A 22,573-nucleotide genomic window follows, 5' to 3' on the forward strand; every position below is an offset into this window, starting at 1 on the left:
CTAACAGGGTGTTTCCCGCTGGACTCTAGACATTGTTTTCTTGGGCTTCGTCTAGAGGCTCAGCTTTAAAAAATCTATTTTTCAAGAGAAGCTAGAAATCTGGGTTTTAAAAAAAATACAGCTTTCTAATTTTTGGAATGTTCAATTAAGAAAAGACAAAAAATGCACACCCCCCACCTCCGAAAAAAAAACACTATGGGAAATGTTATGTCCAATTTAGTCAATGAATTACTAGGGAGGATTTATTACCAGGGAGAAGAACCCTGCTATTAGCATCTAGAGAGTAGTTTCTGGCTGTAAACTCAGAGCCAAATGCCTTAATCAGATGCCAGGGTAATTTGAAGTGGAAGAAGTGCAACCATAAGAGGACACACAGGCTATTTTTAATATGGCTCTGTTAATTAGCTTTTGTTAATTTATTCCACAATTGAATTTTGTAATCCCGTAACCCAAATAACCACATACCAAATAATAATAAGCCATGTTGTGGACCTAAATTTGGGATTTTATTTTTAAATTAAAAATATGTATTTTTCTTTTTCTGACTGTTGTCCTTACAGAAAGGAGGGAGACTTTGCTTTCAGTGCTTACTTAGAAAGTCATAGCCAGACTCTGCCAATATAGGCCTCAGACCTTAACCATGAGTATGAGTTCTGCTTGAAAAGTGACTGAAGAGATGTGTAGTCAGGTGGTGAATGGAGAAATCTTGTAGCATTTTTAAGCTAAAGCTTCTCGTGGCCCTTTCTCTATAACCCAAGCATGAGCTTTGTGTGAGGAAGTAGCCGCTATTGGGAATGGCTGGACATACCCACAGAGAGTCCTGCTCTGTGCAGTGCCTGTTTTCATAGCAGCACACAGCAGTGGCTGTGCTTTGGGCACTGTGTCTGCTGTTGACAAGAAGGAGTGGAGCACCTGAAGCTTGAGCAGAACCACCACATTACCTTCAGGCAGTATGGGTAGTGGAGCTAGCGTATCCCACCTTCCGTGCGGGCTCAAGGTTTTCTGTGCAGATTAATTCCGGCTCACAAGGTCCCGCAGGGCGAGTGGCAAGACAGTCATTCATCGCCTCCGTCTGCTCTCTGCCCAAATGACAGGGTATCAGGGAGACCTCCCTGACCACGCAGTGTAAATGCAGCCTCCCCGTGTCTCGCATTCTCTTTCCTCAGTGCTCTGCCAGGGTTTTCCCTGTAGCTTGTTTCCATCCTTTTTGTTTTAACTGTGAGAATGTATTCAGAAGAGCAGAAGGTGTATTGCTTGATTTTTGCTTATATACCCCTTCAGAACTAGAGCGCAGATTTTGCACCCTTTTGTTCACTGTTGTTTCCCTAGCGTCTAGACCAGTGTCTTGTATATCAGAATGTTGGCCTGGGAAGCAGACCTCAGAATCATGACCGTTTTATAGTGAGATGGCCATACTTGCAAGAAGTGAAGAGACTTGTTCAAGTTCTTCCGTTTAGTGACAGAGCAGTGGACTCAGATGATCAGACTTTCCTTTTACTTTCAATATTATGGATTTGTCTTAGGAAGACAGATTTTGGTGTACTTGTTGCTGGGAGAGTTTCAATTCAGTGTTCTCTTTGTACCAGTCATTCTGTAGGGGTAATTTTGGATGCTTGTGGCTGTAGGTTCAATAGAATGACTTCTCTGGAGCAGCAAGTCAGACAGACATCCTCTCATCAAAGGTTGATGAAGGGGACCTGTGGGTCTGGGGGGAACCACAAGGCAGAGCTCTGAATCCCGGGGAAGAAGCTGTACTGGCATTTCTCCCTCCATTGCAAGTTAAATATGCTGAAAGCTCCTCAGGCAATTCTGTAGTGCTCACCTGCGCGTGTCTCTGATTTGTGTGGCTAGCATTGTGTGCGGGGTCCCCACCTAATCTCCAGGCAGTTGTGAAATCGCTTTTGTATCTTTTTTGTAGTCATTTCCTTTACACTGATAGCCCAGGCTTTGCCCACACCACCCACAGGGTGGACAGCATGCAGAAGGTGTCTTGTGGGGTAAGGGGTGGTGCTTTGCGGGGATTCTTTGGCAGCTGGCAGGCTTCTCAAGGTGCCTTGGTTGGTGGAGGCTGTGGATGGAGTCAGTGGTTGAGTGAAAAGCAGGGGCAGAGTTAAGAGGAGTCGGAGAGGGTCTTCAGAAAACAGCCACTGGAAGATTCTGGCTGACTGAAGGGCACCCAGGGAAGGACAGGGAGTCGTATGAAGGGACATACCAATCCCTGACTGCCCAGGTGCTTTTTACTCCTCAGGGTTTACATCCTGAGAAGGCTTCACCTATAGGCTGTTGTTGGTGCTTGAGTGGGGTGGAAGCAGGTTCTGGAACACAGACCTTTGATTTTAAATCTCTGTGGCCTGTAAGGAAAAGTGCTGATCCAAATCAGTGATCCGGTAGCCGGAGCTTTGAAGCCAGACACACCTGAGTCAGAATTCCACCTCACCCCTCTTTCTAGCTGTGTGACCTTGGGCTCGTTTTCTAATCTCATGGAGCCTCCGCTTTCTTTCTGTAAAATAGGGATGTTTTTCTTCATTGTAACTTGGTTGTAATGACTTCCTGTATTATGTATTAAAGTATTTGTACACTTCTGTGTGCCCGGCACAATAAATAAATGGATATTTATTAAATATATTTGTTGAGAGAATGAACACACAGTGAGTGCTTCTTTATCGGCCCGCCCTTTGTGGAGTGAGAGAGGAGGTTTGCTTATTGATAGGGAGGAGGAGGTGATGAGGGTGCTGAAAAACAGAGGGAAGCATAAAGCTCATCAAAATTTCCCTTTGCCTGTTGTTTTAGTTATGTAATCTGATTATTGCATGGCCTTACTGTGCAGAGTAGTGGGGGAAGGTGGTTAGAGCACTGACTTTATCAACATCACTAGATAAGCCTTAGTAAAGCTATAAAACTGCCCTTCTGTTTATTTATTCATGGTCTTTCATTGTGATTCTTGTTCTGAGAAAGCGATGAGGGGTTGAGTGTACAACTCAAAAAGAAATGGTGTATAACACTGAGGAAAACTCATCTGTTTTAATAATATGATTACTTGTAACTGATGACTTTTAACAAAAGATGATGCTTTGAGGAGGGAATTTTCTGTTTCACATGCCAAGACAAGAGCTCTTTCTATCTCCATTTTTTTTCTTTTAATTTTGGCCAAGATAAATTTTAGATGGACATGGTATGAGTTTGCATGAGAGTGCTCTGGCTTTGGAAACCTGAGTTGATGGCATGGGTGCATTATTTCTGTTAAGGGATACTATCACATATAACCTCAGAAGAAAACTCGAAAGGTAGAGTTTCTCTTTCACCTTTTTTTTTTTTTTTTTTTTTTTTTTTTTTAAAAAGGAGGGATAGTACAGTTACGAGTAGTGAGTAAAATATGAATATACAGCATAGGCAAAGAGAGCTGTGTACAGACTTTGAATACCAGAAGGAAAACAAATACTGTTGTCAGAGACCACGTGCAGGAAAGGAATATGTCTTCTGAACTGTGCTACTGGCTGCAGCACAACAACAGAAGTAGTTTAGGTTCACAAACCAGATTATACTGTTTTTACAATAGTTCAGGGACACACAAAGCTGCTTAGGGTTGACTTTATATGAATAGTATAAATATACATAGGTTCAAGGGCAGTGTATTTTAGAGTTAACTTCTTGATGTGCTGAGAAAGAAGAAACGGTTTGACATCTTAATTGAAAGTTGAGTTGGTAGCGAATGGGAAGGGACCATGGGTGGATCAGGAGCCCATATTTGAATCTGAATCCCTTTCACCCCTTTGTCTCTTGCCTTTTGATTTGTGTATGAAACTTTCATTTTTTTTCTCTAAGCCAATGAGAAGAGTTCAGTTTGAGTGCTTTAGTGATGCTTGAAGTGATAGTTCAATATTGAAGTTACACTGTGGATATAATTATGAGAAATCGAGTGTACTGTGAAGTCACATGGGAGAAATGTAGAGAAATTTCTTGGGATTGAGGAAGGGGACCCCACATAGTTCTGTGTTTTGTCTTTTGTTCTAGATAAATGCTTAGCTATTATAATAAACAAGCTTTTTATTAAAATCCACTCAGTTATTTTGTGTATGATGTCTTCTGATGTCGAATGGAATCATAGACTCTTGGGTTGCAGTGCTGCATCTGCCCTAGCTTCACAAGGTGTGTTTTTCTTGTGTAACCTGAGTTCCCCACTTGGTCACTAAGAGGCGCAGTCCATTGGATTGCCACCTGGGAGGAGCTCCCTTCTCATTGGTCAGTTAGTGATCTTTTATTTAGTGCTGAATTGAATTATCTTCAAGAGTAGAGTATTTTTAACGTATCTTGACAGAGTCACATGATTGAATTTCATGGTTAGTATTACCATATTGACTATATATTACTTGGCTGTTGAATGCTATATTTTTTAGTGGCTACAATAAATGAATAACTTTATATGTAAGTTTACCTATAGTAAAAAAGGGGAAATTTTTCTTGCTATTAAACAAAAGTTACTGAGTCTTTAGCCAGTTGGGTTTTTCAAGTGAACAAAGAGCAGCTGCATATGTGTGATAAATACTACTGATAGCTGCTATAGAATCTGAAATCTCCTTTGTTTTGGATGCTTTGACATGAAGACTTGTCAGTACCCTTGACTGTTGATGAAAGCAAGCATGTGCTCATCCTTTTTTCGGACCCTTTAGTTGATGATTTTTTATTTGCCAGTCTCCCTCTTCAAACTTAGTTCCTCACACTTGATGTTGTAGTAGAGACTGCAAGGCCGTTACCACCCTTGGAAGGGGCGCTGTCCTTTTTAATGCATCTTCACCAGGTATCTGTAAAACTCTTCTGCCCTTTTTCCCCACCTGACGCACTGCCCAGCCAGATCTTCCCTCCCCCTTTGTCTTAGTCCATATTGTGCTGCTGTTATAGACCACCACAGACTGGGTAATTTAAATGAACAGGAATTTATTGGCTCATGACTCTGGAGGCTGAGAAGCCAAAGGTCGAGGGGCTGGCATCTGATGTCTGGTGAAGGCCTTTTTGCTGCATCATAAGGTGGAAGGCATCGCATGGTGAGAGGGAGGGGGAAGGGGACTGAACTCTCCCTTTTATAATAAACTCACTTTGGACATAACTAACCCACTCCCTCAGACTATCCTTTTCACTCCTCCCTCCTGGCCTTACACCTCTCATGAGGCCCCAGCTCCCAACGCGGTTGCATTGGTAATCAAGTTTCCAACACTTGAACTTTGGGGACATTCAAACCGTATAGCACCCTTTTTGAAAGAATTACTCGTAAACTCTCATGGCCGGATTTCTTCTCTTGCACCCTTCATTATCTGTGCATTTAAATTGTCTCCGCTTCTCTAACATAGAGGTGCTTTTTTACTACAGTGATAGCTCATCTAACTGGAACGGAGCTTGCTGCCTGGTCCCCCGACCTGCCATCTGTCCTAGAACACAGCTGTAAATGACTGAACAAGCATGCAGAGCCCAGATGACTGGGCCCTTTCTTTGTTGGAGTCGGAATGTTACTGCCTGACGTAATATTCCCGGAGGCTATCCCTTAATTGCAAAGACTGGATAGTAATTAGTGTTCATAATGATTTCCCTAGGCCATTAAGAAAAGTACCTTCAATGTGCTCAAGAATTCAGGGTTTAGAAAGATTTCCATCCAGATTGACTTCTTAAAGAAAAAAGATGTGGTGCATAATTTATTTTACTTTTAGTTATCTGCTAACGTAGCTATGCAGAATGACTCATTTGTTGGGGAGTGGGTGGTGGCATTAGGTAAAGTCTTACCATATTGTCTATTTTGACTGTTTCATTCTTAATAGAAGTCTACACATTCCCTGCAATTGAGGTATAATTTTCTTTAAAGGGAGTGTTGTTTCAGATAAGGTAGCTGCCTAAGAAAGGAATAATTCTATATTGAGTCTTTTAAGCTCTTTAGGGAATGGAAGCATTGTCTTATTAATTGGAAAGTCCCAACTGATAGCACTGACATATTCTTGTGCTTCCTTTGCCTGCCTGCTCATCTGCAGCCCTGATCACAGAAGGAAGGGAGAAGTAGATGAGAAATAGTAGTTATGAGGATGAAATGTGCACAAATAGGAGCCCTCTCACCTTAAGCTTGGTTTGGGGGTCTGGAGGCACGTGATGAGAACAGCAGCAGATCTGTGGGCTCACGTTCCCTTACTCGTGCTCCATTAGTACTCCAGTCTGAAGGGATGATTTAGTACCAACCAGGAGATGTTTAGAAGACCGAGATGTTTGCTGAAGTACTCTGAGCGCTCTCAGGTTGATTACATGCTTTCGTATCTTAGATGGCTCCTGGAGAGCTGTCTGGGTAATACGTTCTCCCACTTTGGTAATTTTGGTTTTTTTGCAGACACTTTTTGGAAGAGAGCGCCTATGAGTGAGACCTGTGGTTTTGGGGTTTACAGTGCACAACCAGTCAAGCTGGTCTTTGCCTTTTGGGTGGATGCATATAGAAAGAGTGGTCAGTAGATTTCCCAGTGCTATACTCATGCCATTCAACTCGTGGTCACGGACGTTTCCATATTTGCTAGTAAAAATAAGAAAATTCACAAAGGAGAGTAGTTTGGAATTGTCAAGTTGAGCTGCGAATGGTGTGGATGAGATATTCTGGAGAGAGAATAGACAGACCAGGTTTGGCTTAGCTACTAGGTGAGCGCCCTTCTAGCTCTATGGGATTTCTTTCTAATCTGTAAAATCACCTATTTTGTTGAAGTAGGCTTGCCTGTCCTTTCCATTCTTAGACTTTCAGAACATAAGTTATGTGTTTTTCTGGAAAAAAAAAAAAAGAAGATATTTGTTAGAATTTACTTGTTACGAATCTAACCTTCACACACCAAACCCCCAGCTAAGACAGTAAGTTGCATATATAATTGTAATAAATACTATGTAAGTCTGCAAGGGGAAAGAGAACTTGAGTTTGTGACTTTTCTTGTAATCTTGAAGAAGTAATTCCCAAACTTCAGAGTGCATTAAGAAATCACTAGGATGCTAGTTTTTAAAAGGCTTGGATTCCTATATCCCAGTTACACAGATCTGATGGCCTGGGATAGAACCTGGAAGTCTGCGTGTCACAGGTGAAAGGGAGTGATATTTGTTACTGAAATTGACCTGCCTAATATACTTAACATGCTTTACCCCCAGTAAATCTCTTAAATCCAAAATATTAACACTCCCAAACCAACAGCACACCACTAAAAAGTCAACGAACAAATTATCAGGAAACAAAGCTTCCCAGTTGGTTGGGAATGAGAAGCAGCCAGGTCTTCTCCCTTCTGTTGCAGGCACATGTCGCACTGCCATGGAATCTTCTCTTTTGACTTAGTGACGGAAACTGCCATCTTCTTGAGGTGCATGCAGCGTATGACAGGCTTCTCTCATCCTTGCATGTCTGCAGAGATGTGATATGGTTTTGTGACATACTTCTAGTCTTGGGGGGAATCATTGTGCTCTCCCTTTTTTTTCCTGGCCAGTTGCTACCTCAAACCTGTCCCCTTCTGGGATTTGGAAAGGATTATTTGCAGCTCACATCTTGAGAGATCCATGTTCTATCCTTTGATGATCTTCGGTGCCATCCAGGCATCTTTGAAGGCTCAGCTGCAGCCTCCATGGTGGGTCCACACCACTAGCCTCATAGTGATGTGTCCTCCCTTAACAGCTGCTTTGCACGTCCTATCAAAGCAGAGCAATTGGTTCCACATTGTCTTCTTTCCTAAGTGTTTCTACCCCAGGGCACAGTATTTCTCTGTGATGCTCATCTTTTGTGTGTATGTGTTTTTTAAAACACCTCTCTAAATTGTAAGCTCCCTGCAGGCAGGTTGCTGTGTTTTATCTCCTCAGCAGTGTGAGGCATGTCCTGAGCACTGATTAAAGGTAGTCTTCAGGTTACTGAGACGTGCATTAATAGGCTTCACTATTAAGCAAATATAAAGCCAATTTCAGGCAATTAATCTCTGAAATTTTTATTTCAGATTAAACTCAACAGATAAAAGGAAGCTTTAATTTATGATGAGATAAAGATGGGAACAACTAAAAGCCTCTTACAGTTTCAGAAAGCCATGGACCAGAGTGGCTTGTGAATGTGTGTACACATGCCTTCAGGTTCCCTAAACAATTCCTGTGGGGTGTTCTTTCTTTATCACAAGAAGAAAAAGGCCAGGAGTTGAAAATAAGTTTTTATTATTGGTTAGTGTATTGCCATGTTTGATTATATCTATTAAAATACGTTATAGAATAATGTACTTGGCAGTTCCTATGTAAGTTGGTTAACAGGACATTTGTGGTCATTTCTGTTTCAGGTCCACAGCCTGGTATAGAGAACCAGTCTAGGTGTGACTCTTGAGCTTGTTAACCTAGCCCCCTCTAAGCTTTAGTTTCTTCATCTGTCAGTTGAGGATAATGATACTTGCGTTGTGTGGGGAAGTAAACAATACATATAAAATGCTTGTTCACTAACTGCCTCAAGAGTAGGGCCAACGTGGTTCCTGTGACCTATTCTTACAGTCCCGCCTCAGGACTGTAATGCTCTCTGGTGTCACAGCATATGCTTGCTGGAGTTCAGGCTGTGTGTGTGTACCCCTCTGGGCTACTGAGGGAAGAAGGCATTTGTTATTCCTAACTTGCGTGTTTACCTTACATAGTGTCATTAACATGATACATTTTCCTTGTCTCCTATTTATTCGTAGGCTGTATGAGTACAAAAGTTTTATGATTCTGGATAAAGGTGAGATTTAGGGAGAAAGCACTATGAACGGAAAAAGTGCTGCTGAGTCCTGGGCACTTTCTTGCTGAGATGTGAGGTGGTGGCACCATTTAATAGCAAGGCTCTGTGAGGGAAGGTCAGAGGATGAGTGGGGAAACTTTCTGATAGAGTGATTGGTATGAGACCTCTTCAGATTGGAGTCCGGAGGTGAAAGCTCTGTTTTTCAGTGCTTGAATTCATTCACTCCTCAAAGTTCCTCTTAATATGGATGAGACCAATGGAATTTGCCTCTCGACGAATATACTTAATCATCAAATGTGTTTTAAAGAGTAATTGGAGTTTAGGTAAGGATTATGCAGTGTGAAGTTACCTAGCCTTTAATGATAGTAGAACATTTGAGAAGATAGGAACATTGCCATCTTTTTCTTTTTTCTTTTCTTTCTTTTTTTTTTTTTTTGAGTTGGTGTCTTACTCTGTCGCCCAGGCTGGAGTGCAGTGGCACAATCTTGGCTCACCGCAACCTCTGCCTCCCAGATTCAAGTGATTCTCGCGCCTCAGCCTCCCGAGTAGCTGGGATTACAGGCGCCCGCCACCATGCCTGGCTAATTTTTGTATTTTTAGTAGAGATGGGGGTTTCACCATGTTGGCCAGGCTGATTTTGATCTCCTGACCTCAAGTGATCCACCTGCCTCGGCCTCCCAAAGTGCTGGGATTACAGGTGTGAGCCACTGCACCCAGCCAGATCTTTTTCTTTTGGGATTTAAAAGCTTCCTTTTGAATGCTGTTCCTTCTGCCTGTAGGCTCCTCTCTATGGGCCGGAGACAGATTTCATTCTAGTGCGATGGTTTTTCAAGTGCGAGGTGGCAATTTTGACTTGGTTGGAAACATAAAGGAGAGTTGAAAATCAAGCCATTTTCTTCAGCTTGGACCTCTATTAAGAATAGTTTGAGTTTTCTTAAAAAAAGAAACATACATTTTTTGCAAAATTTAAAGACTAAAATTGAACCAGAAACTAAGAAGGTTGCTCTACCAAAGGGGATGTCGGTTGTGGTTATTTGAACCATTCAAGCTACGTGAAATGATGTTGATTGGAAGAAAAATTTTAATTCTAAGTCATGCTATGTCTGCTAACCCTTAAAAGCATAGAGGCGAAATAACTTAGGCTGTTTCTTTGAAAACAAAATATTTTGATAGAAATTTGATGAGTTAGTAGAAACAGTAGGAGTCCCTCTCTTTAAGTATATATATAAAATCACTGTGAAAGGGGATCCTGCTGCTATTGTACTGTGGGCAGATAACTGAAGAAAATTCAAAGTTCCTCATCTGTAGAATAGGCTAGTGACCTGCTTTGTTGCCCTCATAGGGTTTTTTAGGATCTGTTGAGAAAATAGATGTGAATAGTATTTGGGGGCTTTTTATCACTAATTGTCTTATAAACACATTAATGTTTACATGGTGCTGTATAAATAAAGCTAGCAATGAGTCTTTAATCTCTGCCATCTGGCATTTTATGTTTATTTTATCCCTGGATGGGATACTGTGCCCAAGAAATGTAGATAATGGGACAAGAGAGTAACATTCATAAATGGATGCTAGGTATGTATATTTAATACTGACCAAGTAATTTACTGGTATATTTTAAGAATGGATGATACAAGGGAAAAAAAGACCCTGTTAAATATTAAATTCGTAATCTCTCTGTGCACAAGTTAGGTGTTTGAGTGACCCAACATCAGGTGGGTCCAGAGTGATCCAGTAATCCAGAGTTAGGTGAAGGAACATGATTTATTGCTCATTTTCAATGAGCAGGCTGGATGAAGCAGCCCTTAAGAAACCTTATAGAGGCCAAAATGGGATGATATAATAGATGTCTAGCCCCAGGCATCAGTGAGTAATGCCTTTTCCTGAGTCCTTAAGTTCCCAGCATAATGCAGTCCGTTTATGGTTACACGCAGTTTCATTTTCTCTTTAAATACTCTTCAGGTGGTATGAAGGAGGGTCGTGTGTTGTAGCTAAAGAGATGCCAGGAGAGGTGTGGTAAGGGCCTCCCTTGTGAGTTGGGCCACCCAGCTTGGGCAGGCCTAAGCTTGTAGCCCACCCTGAGAGGAGTCAGTATATTCCCTCTTGGGTAGTATTGAATAAATCACAGGCAAACTTTTGTCCTTTAAAAAACTCTTGGTGTAGCTTCCTTAGCACACTATTATATGCATATTAACATTCAGTACATTGAATCCCAGCTTCAGTTTTTCTCCCAAGACTATTTTGCTGGCCATTTTGGTTCCTTTACACAAAGGTGACCCATCTCAGCAGGTGGATGATTACTATTAGTTTCAAATTTAGAAGTTTGCTTTTTTTTTTTTTGGAGACAGGGTGTCGTTCTGTCACCCAGGCTGGAGTGCAGTGGCATGATCTCAGCTCACTGCAGCGACCTGATCTCAGCTCACTGCAGCCTCTACCGTCCAGGTTCAAGCGATTCTCCTGCCTTAGCCTCCTGAGTAGCTGGGATTACAGGTGCATACCACCATGCCTGGCTAAATTTTGTATTTTTAGTAGATTCGGGGTTTCACCATGTTAGTCAGGCTGGTCTTGAACTCCCGACCTCAGGTGATCCACCTGCCTTGGCCTCCCAAAGTTCTGGGATTACAGACTTGAGCCACTGCACCCGACCCTTTTTTTAAAAAATAGAGAAATACGTTATTTTAGGACTCCATTCCTTCCCATTGCATTGACCATTCCTTTCAAAAATTAGAAATGGGCCTACATTGACTACACTTGAGACAATTGCAGTCGACGAGGAGAAGGGAGCAAGGGAATCAGCATGGGCCTTTGTTGGAGTGGTATGAGGACGCATCCCTGCCGAGAGCCCACTGTGTGCTGGGTGCCAGGGCCAGGACTAGGGCCTTACGGACTCTGCACTTGATCTGCCAGCTGCCTGACTCTAGAGCAGGGATGAGGCACCTGAACACAGCGGGTCGGAAACTCCTAGAACTTAAGTTTAACTTCCCTGAGGAAATACGGTGATGGGGTGATGGACAAGGAAAGACATTCAAGGCTGCCTGGGTCCCAGATTCATTTTTCCTGGTACAGTGTCTTGTTTGAAAGGAGGGAGGCAGAATTCTTAGATGATTTTCTGATTTAAATTTAAAATAGACCTAATTTGGAGACCTACTGTGTGATAATGAAGACTGGTGCTGTCACATGGTCTGGCCTCATCACAAAAACAATTGTTAGTTGCTGATACTCTGTTCCCTTAGTAAGGGAGACTCATGTTTTATGTAAAGCAGATGCTGAGTGAATTCACATTTCTCAGCTGTTATGCCACTTTCTAAGTCTTGAGGATACACACTTGTGGTCTTGAGTTCAGGCATAGAAGAAAGCATAGACCATTTTCTGTTCCTCCTTATGGCTTTATTTATGTTAACGTTTATTAGAAAAAAGAAAGGTACTACTCTATAAATGTCTGAGGAGGCTTTTTCATAGACCTGTGGATTTTCTTGATTTGTAGAGATCTTAGGTGTTAATCATATCAGATACTCAGAAGACCCTTCCATCCCCAACGTTTTGCTAACACATTCCCAATGCAGCATACTTACGCTCTTGAAAAGAGGGAAAGCCAGGACAGTGCGTTTGACATTTTCCCTCATCATTTGGTTTCTGTCAGCGAGAAATATGCTTTAGTAATTTGGAAATAAACTCACTGCAGGGGGTGAATAACAGGTTTGAAGGTTGATTAGTTGCTAAGGAGATGATCTTTGTGTGCTTATGTGGAAAGTATGAGAGGATCACTTAATACTATATCTTCTGAAGTTCTGCTCTTTCTCCTTGGGTTCAAGAAAACCATCATTTGGTTTCAGGTTGTGTTGACAGTCACAGTCAACTGTAGGAACTATCATTAATTTAGGGGAACAAGGTTCCAGGGTTGTGCTTGACCTCTGACCATGTGCCACACAATGTTCTTTGTGCTCCATTTGTTGTACACAGCAGCCGTATGAAGTGGGGGTACCACTGTGATCTCACTTACACAGATAGGAGCCTGAGGCACACCAAGCAGAGTCTTGCCCAGGTGCAGTTACTCAGTGTCATAGTTGTAATACAGTGTCATTTTCACAGAATTGCTTGGTCCAAGTTGTAACTTGAGTTCCTGCACACACTCTCCTCCTCAGATGTGAAGTTTTAAAGTTCACAACTCTTTAAATCATGAGAATACAAGAGAGACAGGCTGTTGGAAAATACGGGGATGTTCTTTCTGTTTGACATCTGTTGCAGAAGGACTGTTTCTCACAAAGTCCTTAAGTAGATCATGCTCAGCATATCTGGATGCTCTTTGCTACTGGCCTGAGAAATGACCAGCAGGGCATTGCAAAGAGTGAGTAGAGAGTAACAAGACTGACAGTAATTCAACCCAGTACTCCTCATCTGGGTGAAAGGAGAATGATACCAAGTATGACTGATACCTAGTGATACAAATGGGTTACAGAATTTTAGATTCTAGGTGAGGCATTATAATACACCTGTAAGAAACCTATCTCCCTCCTATCCCCAATTTCTTTATACATTTAAAAAAAAAAAAATCCCAGAATTGTAAAGAAGTATATAAAGAAATTGGTGGGAGGAGGGGAAGAATTTAAAAAAGTGAATTTGTTTGATAGTTTCCTCATGTTATGCTTTAGCTTGTTTCTTTCTTGCAGTCCCCACATTGGGACTGCAGGAGAGCTTCAAAGAAGACTTTCAGTATAATTCTTGTGAAATAAAGTAATGGGTATTGGGAATACACAGGGAAAAATTACAGTTTTCCATTTTTGACGATAAAATGTCTAGAGGGTTTTTTGGGGGTCATTTTTTTTTTTCCTGTAGCAAGTTAAGAAGGAAAGGATGGCCAGTGTGATTTGTAGAAAAAAAAAGTTTCTTCTAGATAGTGTTATGTAAATTAAACCTGTGAAGGAAATAAGTAATTGATGCTTTATCAAAAACTCATTTGTTCAAGGAATTGTCTTGCTTAAGTGTGGTTCATTATAAACTATATTGTTATATTGGAGAGCACAGGACTATTTTGTCATCACTGTTGGTTAGTAAGAGATAAGTATAGATGAAATACGATTTGTTGGAAACTTCAGCCATTTTGTTCTAATGATTGTGCAAAAACATTGGTGCTCATTGATCTTTTTTTTCTGTTTTTCAGGGTCGACATGTTAAAACGGGTCAGTTGGCAGCCATCAAAGTTATGGATGTCACTGAGGTAAGATTGAGTCACACACCTTTTTAAATAAATTGTTAGATGGAAGACAAAGATTCCCCCAACAACATAGAGCATTACTGTGTTTGGAAAATCTGATCACTTGAGCACATTGCCCTCCTGTGACATTGTGGGTTCATAGGTCCAGTGGACTAGTTGGCCTAAATTGTAGTACACAGTCTCTAAGTAACTAAAAGGAAGTAGCATTTTCTCAAAACACACGCAGTGCACACACACATCTGAGTGATGTCATCCTTGGCAATGTAATGGGCCATAATTGGAAACATCTTCTCTAATGGAAAAGAAAAAATTTGAAAAGGGATCATGGAGGTCACATGAATAGGGAGATTGAGGGTTTCGAGTGGAGGAAAGCTTCTCTAGGGTATTAGGCCACATTTGTGCCATTTCTTTTATTTTTAACATGGGGGAGGAAAACAGACCCAGCCAAGTTCCCAGAGGTTGGAAAACAGAAACATCTGCTAGAATGCTGAGCAGATTGTTGGCAAAATTTAGTAGCAAAAAATAGTTCTTGAAATGGTCGCATGAGGATTTACTGTGCAGCTTTAGATGGGAAAGAGGAGAATGTGACCGAGACAACAAGTAAGTGTACGTGTGCCCATATGTGTGCTTGTAATATAAGCATGAGCCCATATTTAAATTCTTTAAAAATAGTAATAGATTATAATGAACTAAATCCATTTCATTTTAAAGTATTTTTATCTGAAATTTTGCTTCATGCTCATGTTTACCTCTAACTTGCCTAATTATGAGTAGGATTCAACATCATATTTCACAGATTCTAGAAAGAGTTCACCAGTAGCATTGGAGATTTGGGATAACTTTAAATCCAGCCGTACTTTCCCCAAGTCTGGGGTCAGTCGAGGGAGATAATGGCTAACCAATCTCCAGTGTGCTATCTAGAGAGTGAAATCTCCTTCTTTGCCTTGCTCTCTGCTTGGTCTCTGACAACATGGTCATCTTCAGAATGGGTATTTGTCAGTAAGAGTTGGAAAACACTGTTGTCCCTGGACCACAAGACAACTGATAGAGCCTTTCATAAATATTTGAAGATGTGACATTTTATGAGGTGACCACTCTCTAGAGAATGGTCAAAGAGAATAATGGATACTTTAAAATGAAAATGTACCATTGCTTAGTTGAATGGCCAAAAGATTCTCCTTGACATACTCTGATGTAGACTATTCTGTTGTATTACAGTGATCCTATCTTGGTGTACAGCTCAGTGGGAAATTGGATGCTTTCCAGTTAAATATTTTTTAAAGATGTTTTTGAAGAGTGGCGAAGGAACCGTAACTTCTTGCTTATTTTATTTTGAATACAGTAGTTGAGCTATTTATGAAGGACCCTCTCTGTGAATGGAATGACCAATACCACCTTCCTACCAAAGTCTCCATTCAGAATGCTGTGCATCTTGCCAGTGCTGTGTTGGGAGTGGTGTTGCTGGAAAATACGGTCTTTCCATTATTTATTAACACACTTTTTGACTTGTTTACTGGCAGACTTGTAGGTACAATTTTAAATGTAATCTTTTGGAATTTTATGAACTGAGAGTTCACCCTTGCAGTGTCATGCAGCCTGTGCTGCTTCCCCTGACACTGCTATTGTGGCTGGTCAGGATATGTCCTCTTTCACATCTCTAACGGAATCTACATGGGGTTTGCTTTCTCTGTAGGGATCTTCTTCACCTAATCCTGGCTGTGATTATAAGTGTGCAATACATGATCACTGTAAAAAAAAAAAAAAGTATAAAGTATAGGAAAATATAAAGAAAAAGTTAAATCCTTATACTTCTGCCACATTATTATTATTATTATTATTTATTTATTTATTTTTTTGAAATGGAGTCTCCCTCTGTCACCCAGGCTGGAGTGCAGTGGTACGATCTCTGCTCCTTGCAACCTCTACCTCCTGGGTTCAAGCAGTTCTCCTGCCTCGGCCTCCATAGTAGCTGGGATTACAGACTCCCACCACCATGTCCAGCTAATTTTTGTATTTTAGTAAGATGGGGTTTCACCATGTTGGCCAGGCTGGTCTTGAACTCCTGACCTCAAGCAATCTACTGGCCTCGGCCTCCCAAAGTGCAGGGATTACAGGTGTGAGCCAGCGCCCCTGGCCCTCTGCTACCTTATAATAGCTCTTGTTAGTGCTTTGGTGTATTTCCTTTCAATCATGTCTCTGTGAACATAACTATAAAATACATACTCATATGTAATGGATGCTTTTGTATCCCACTTGTTGAGTGGGATACAACAGGTATTTTCTTGCCTGAAAAATCAGGCAATGTTGGACACATGCATAATGTAAGTATTTTTGGGACTCTTTTAAAAGTAATTATTGCAAAACCCATGTATTCAGGTAAAATGAAAACCAGATGGTGAGTCCTCAAATAAGTATTATACAAACCCAATCAACCATTTACCATATTGTCCACTCAGTAATGTTTCTTGTGTGCTGTTTTCATGCAGTGACCTTTTCTATAGCATGGAGCACAGTCATTGCCCATATAAGTGTTGTTTATGGATAGAGGGCCGTGTATAGCAGTCAGCCTGGAAAACATGCCCTTGCCAAGCCTGCATGTCAAAGCTCCTCTTGTGTAGTTGTAGGCACTGGCCTGGCTGGGACCTGGGAGCAAGTGGGGAGCAGGCTGAGTGAGAGAGATTTTGCAGCATGTGCTTCTGGTCCCAGCTCCAGCAGGAGGGGCTGTTGGAGCGGGTTCTCTTGATGAGAACAGGACTCTTCATGGTTTTTTACCTCCACTTAGTTTCATCTCAGGAGCAAAAAAGTGCAAATACTTGTTTTTGGGAAAAATCACAGATTTGTTCTGACTCTTTAGGTGAAAGTGAGAGGCAGTTACCAGGCTACTAGTTACTCCTCAGGCCCAGAAGGCAAGAATTGCAGCACGTGTGGGAAGTTGAATGGTGTGGCTGCGTTTCTCCTGAGCTGTCAGCTGTTGGCAGGCTGAATGAATCTAGCTCTGGAGCTGGCTGCAGACAGTGCAAAGATGGGGGCCCACTTCACTGGCTTTACTTGATTGTGTGAATCTGGAAAACAAGACCAGCTGAGAATTCAGATTTCATCCTGGGGTGAGGTGACAAGGGACTATGGAGGAAACCAAGGGGCCTGGAAGTGGGGAGGCATTTATTTGCAAGAGATGTCAAGTTCTTTTCAAATTTGGTGTGTGAGTACTTTAGCTGTATTAAGAATTGACTATCCTTAGGATTTTGAAAGGCTCTTTTTAAGGAAAGCATGTCTTTTATCTGATTGGTTTTGGGAAGGGCTTAAGGAACAGATTAAGGATGTGCTCAAAGTGGATGATATTAGGACAGCAGATCTGTAATGTGTTTTTTTGTTGTTTGTTTGTTTGTTTGTTTGTTTTAAATAATGATAGATTCAGAGGATTTGCAGAAAATTGTATAGGGAGGTCTCATGTACCCTTCATTCAGTTTTCCCGTGATGAAATCTTGCATAACTGTAATACAGTATTATAGCTTAAGTACACATACAAAATAAAGCATGGTAAATGATTGCTTTTACCAGTGATTCTCAACCTGGAGTTCATAAACTCTTTGAGTGAGGTTTGTCTCTGAGAACAGAATTTTATTTTGCATTTTAATAGTGTCCCCCAACTTTTTATTATGAAAAAGTTCATATATCCAGAACTGTTGAAAGAATGAACACTCTCAACTCTTCACTTATATTCAACATTTGTTAACATTTGTTCGTGTGTGTGTGTATTGTTTTTGAAAATAATTACAGCTATCACCGTGATGCTTCACCTGAAATTACTTGAGCATGCTTGTCTTAAAGACAGTCTTCTGCATATCATAAAATTGCATCTAATGTTCAGTCTACATTCATATATCTTTGATTGTGCCAAGAATGTTTTTATAACATTTATGCACTATACTTAGTTATGCACTATACTTAGTTTATGCACTATACTTAGTTATCTTATCGCTTAACTTATTTTTAGGCTAGTAAGTTTCTCTTTGCCTTCCTGCCTCCATTTTTATTTTTTTTATAAAAGAAAATTGACTTTTGTAAGAATTCAACCAAATTGTTTTGTAAAATATCTTGTATTCTGGATTTGATAGTTTCCTTATGTTACGCTTTAACTTGTTCTTTTCTCTCCTGTATTTCCTGTAAACTGGAATTATGTTGAGAGGTTTGATTAGATGCAGATTAAATATTTTTTGGCAAGAACACCTCAGTGGTGGTATTGGGTACTTCATATTGCCTCAGGTCAGGGGTACATTGTTCTAGGTGAAGCCTGCTTCACTCATAGCCTTCCCATTATTAGTGAAGCCAAGTTGGGTCACTGGATTAAAGAGGTGACTGCCAGCATTCTCCACCACAAGGGTGCATTATTAGTTTTGCATTCCCCAAATAATCTATCTCCAGGGTGATACTTTGGCACTGTGTGAATATTCTGTTCAGCAATGGCTTTGGCATTCATTTAATGATTCTTGCTTAGGTTAGTTATTATTGCAAAATGATGATTTTACGTTCTTCCTTCTGTATTTATTAGTCAACAACAGTCTATAGAAGAGTTTCCTAACTACCCCTGCCCTTCTCTCTTTGTCTGGATATTGCTGTGGACATGAGTGGTTTTGTTTAATGTGTTTCCATCAATTACAGCTGTTATTACATAATCAAGTTGTACCATATTTGGCAGTGAGAGCCTTTGACATGACCCCAGTGGGTCCCCAGTGGAGTCTGTAGCCTTTCGACATGCCCCTATTAGTTTTTGAGTACCTCTTTGTTTTTCTGGGACAAGTAGATATTTGAAACTCACCTACCAAGACATGGAATCCTCTCCTCTGAGGAGCCTTAGTTCAGTTGAGTGGGGAATGTATTTAGAGACTAATATCTGGATGCTAAGTATACTCATTGCTACTGAGGTATTACTGCTTCTAGGCCCTTTGAGTAGACAGAGCTAAGAAATGCATTTTTCTTTTTCAAAAACCAGAGTTTTTTTCTTAATTTCTTCTATCTTGTATATCTTATAGTTGTCTTTTCTCTTATACTGAAAAATTATACTGAACTTAAAAACACATTTTTGTGTTCAGTGAATATAAAATTATTTCAGTATTATAACAATATTACTACTTAAAATAGACATGGAAGGAGAAGTTTAATATTTTTCTGAAGTTTTTTTGGCCCTTTGCTTTGCATAAATCAAGGACAAACATTTCTTAGGTTAATGCACAGAGAACAGAGGCAAACTTACTATGTGGTGTTTTATGTCAGTTGGGGATGAAACGGTGCTCTTTGGAATGAATGATGTTTGACTGCATTTCGTCAGCACTGAGTAGCAGAGCTGCATCCAATCCAGTCTTCTGGCCTGTCTTGTGGTCTTTCCAACATTTGGTCCTTTTTCTCAGCCACTCGGGCATAGGATGGTGTTACAGCAGGGGATTCTCAAAATGTAGCTATTGGACCAGCAGCTGCTGCGAGTACTTGAAAACTTGTTAGAAATGCAGCCTCTGGTTCCATCCCAGATTACTGCATCAGAAACTCTGGACTGGAGCCCTCCACAAAATTCTAATGCACCTTCAAGTTTGAAACCCCCTGCTTTAATGGAACCTTAGGAAAGAAAGAGCCCACTCCCTCCTGTCTGTGGGTGAAGAACTGCAGCTCAGAGACGCTGATACTTCTTGCTCAGGAGCACATTGCTAGACACTGCAGGAATTAGAACCTGGATCTTTGATTCCCTGCTTACTGTACTTGTGAAAGTATAACCATTTCAAACATTAGGTTTTTAAGTAAGCTCGTTGAGTGAGCTGATTTGATCTGAACTTTAAAGGATAGATGGATCTTAACATTTCTCCTTTTTAAAATTTGTTTTTGGCAGATTTGTCAGAGCAGACTTTCTTTTAGTGTTAAGACTACAGTGTCCGTGAATAGTAATTCTGTCATATTACTTAGGGGATGGGAAGATGCTGGGCATTATGTCTGTTACCTTCTCATTATTACATACATTAAAATACCACTTTTGCTGAAGACTTTTTAACACTCCCGATACCCTCCTGAGCCACTTGTTCAAATGATCCACTCTCCACCTGCCTTCTTCCACCTGTGGCAACCCTTTTTGCCGTGACTTTGTTCCCTGCAGGCTCCTTCTTCAGCCCCTCTGTGGTTACAGCCTGTTTGGTCCTTTGACAACTACCTTTGCCCTATGAACTGTCTTCCTCTGCTGTGTATGTGTGTGTGGGGTTTTTTTTGTTTCATTTTTGATTTTTGTTTTTTGAGATAGGCCTCACTCTGTTGCCCAGGCTGGAGGGCAGTGGCACCATCAGGGTTCACTGCATTCTGGACTTCCTGGGCTCAAGTGATCTTCCTACCTCAGCCTCCTGAGTAGCTGGGACTACAGATGTGTGACACCATGCCCAGCTAATTTTCAAAATTTTTTTGTAGAGACTGAAGTCTAACTGTGTTGCCCAGGCTGGTCTCAAACTCCTAGGCGCAAGCTGTCTTCCTACCTCCCAAAGTGCTAGGACTGCTGATGTGAGCCACCGATCCCTGCCGATTCTTCTACTGTTTTAATTGTTAGCTAGAGAACAATGGCCACGTGTTCATTTTAGATCATATCCTCTTTTAGGATTCCCTTCTAGGTTCATGACAGCACCCTTTGTTCACATGAGTGGTGCTTAGCTTATATTTGCTCTTTCTGAAGAATGTCCCAAGCCAAAAGGCAGTTCTTGTTGTTGTTCTTCTCCTTAAAAAATTAATAATAATAATAATAATTATTATTATTATTTTGAGACAGGATCTTGCTTCATCCCCCAGGCTGGAGTGCAGTGGTGTGATCACATCTCACTGTAGCCTTAACTTCCCAGGCTCAAGAGATCTTCCCACCTCAGCTTCCCGAGTAGCTGGGACTAACATTTTTTGTAGAGACCCAGTCTCCTTGTGTTTCCCAGGCTAGTCTCAGAGTCCTGGGCTCAGGCTGTCCTCCTGCCTTGGCTTCCCAAAGTGGTGGAATTATAGGCGTGAGGGACCACACCTGGCCAAAAGGCAGTTTTAAAGGAGAATTTCCAAAAGTGTTTTGAGCAGTAGCAAAAAATATATATAGTGTCCCTTTTAAAAGATTAGAGACAGCCTTTATATTAATATTTATGTGCTAATGTATTTTACTCATACATTTACTCATTGTAGGCTAGTTTTAAATATTAAACAGGAATAGAGAAAAGTATATTCACTCTTACTGAAAATATGACTAAGCACTAATTGCTTTGTTCATATGTAATTTTGGTTCATTGGGATTGGAAATGGCAAATGTAAGCCATGGTTTGTAGGTTTTTTGTTTTTGTTTTTAATCCTGTTCATGGAATTGCACTAATTCATTTATTTAAACAAGTAGTGAACACTGTTCTCTCTGGAGTGGAATAGAAAGATTAATTATGCTTTAGGAGTAACTATTCTTGATTTCTTGGTAAATTAAAAGTTGCTGTGAAAGGACGATCTTTGTAATTATTAATGAGCATTCTTCAAGCAGATTGAACATCCACAGTTTCTTAGCTTAATTTCATCATTTTATGAACCAAAGGCATTTTTTCTAAGTAAAATAAATGGTTGAGTAAAAAAATCACCCAACACATTTTATATAATCTAAATTGCTGTTTTTTTTTTTTTTTTTAAATGGATACTGTCCTTTCACCATCCCATCTCCTTTCCCCAGCTACCGCTGCTACTGCTGCTGCTGCTTTCTTCTTTCTTTATTCCTTTCAGCTTTGGGCTATACATGCAGGGTTTTGTTTTTTGTCTTGACACTTCCATTCTTGCTTCCATTCCCAGTAAATGTATTGAAAAGAATGTCGTGTTGGAGGTCCCCAAGACCACCCTCAGTTTCGATTCCAGCACATAGGTGTACTCTCCGCTGTGATTTATAGCACAATGATAGGATCTAGAGCAAATTCAGCAAGAGAACAGGCACGTGGAAGGAAGTCTGAAGGGATGCAGGCACAGACTTCCCAGAGTCCTATCCCAGTGCAGTCACACAGGCCCTGCTTAATTCCTCCAACAGAGCTGTGATGGCACGTATGAAATATTGTCTACCAAGGAATCTTGCTAGAGACTCAGTGCCTTGAATTTTTATTTGGGGATGGTAGTACAAGCAGCCTGTGCCTAGCATGCACCCAAAATTTCAGACTTCCAAAAGGAAAATAGGTGTATGGCGTAAACCACATTCTAGGTACAGTGAGCCACTCTTGGCCAGTTCTGGGAGTGGCAGAAACCCTACCCAGATCAAAATCCCAGATGCCAGCCGAAGGCCAACCTTGCAAGCTGCCCTTTTTAGGGATGGTGTCAGGCCTTAGGACTAAACAGACACCTCTCCTGAGTGCTGCGTTGATATATCACCTGCCTCTTCAGCATCTCTACTTGGATGTCGATAACCTAAACTCCACATGTCTCATGTGAGTTCCTGTTCTTCCCCCATAAGTTGTTCCACTTGGAGCCTTGCCTTTTCTCAGTTGGTGGCAACTCCACCCTTCTCATTGCTCAGGCCCAAAAAGGTTTTGCATCCTGGGTGAACTGCTTGCTTTCTGTCTTGTACCACTTGGTTCATCTGTCAGGAAATCCTATTGGTTCTGCCTTCAAACAGTGTCATT

At 40.9% G+C, this 22,573-nt stretch overlaps 1 protein-coding gene across 50 annotated transcripts in view; it reads left to right on the forward strand.

Annotated features, from left to right (window-relative positions):
• The window catches only part of MAP4K4 (mitogen-activated protein kinase kinase kinase kinase 4), a 192,506-nt gene that overhangs the window by 77,527 nt on the left and 92,406 nt on the right, over positions 1–22,573 (forward strand). For all 50 annotated transcript variants that reach the window (XM_077958876.1, XM_015112995.3, XM_077958877.1 and 47 more), the window contains one exon: positions 13,887–13,943. In XM_077958876.1, the coding sequence (XP_077815002.1) occupies positions 13,887–13,943 (57 nt within the window). The remainder of the gene's footprint in view (positions 1–13,886; positions 13,944–22,573) is intronic.

This window comes from Macaca mulatta, chromosome 13 (genome assembly GCF_049350105.2).
Source record: "Macaca mulatta isolate MMU2019108-1 chromosome 13, T2T-MMU8v2.0, whole genome shotgun sequence".
Classification (NCBI taxonomy): Eukaryota; Metazoa; Chordata; class Mammalia; order Primates; family Cercopithecidae; genus Macaca; species Macaca mulatta.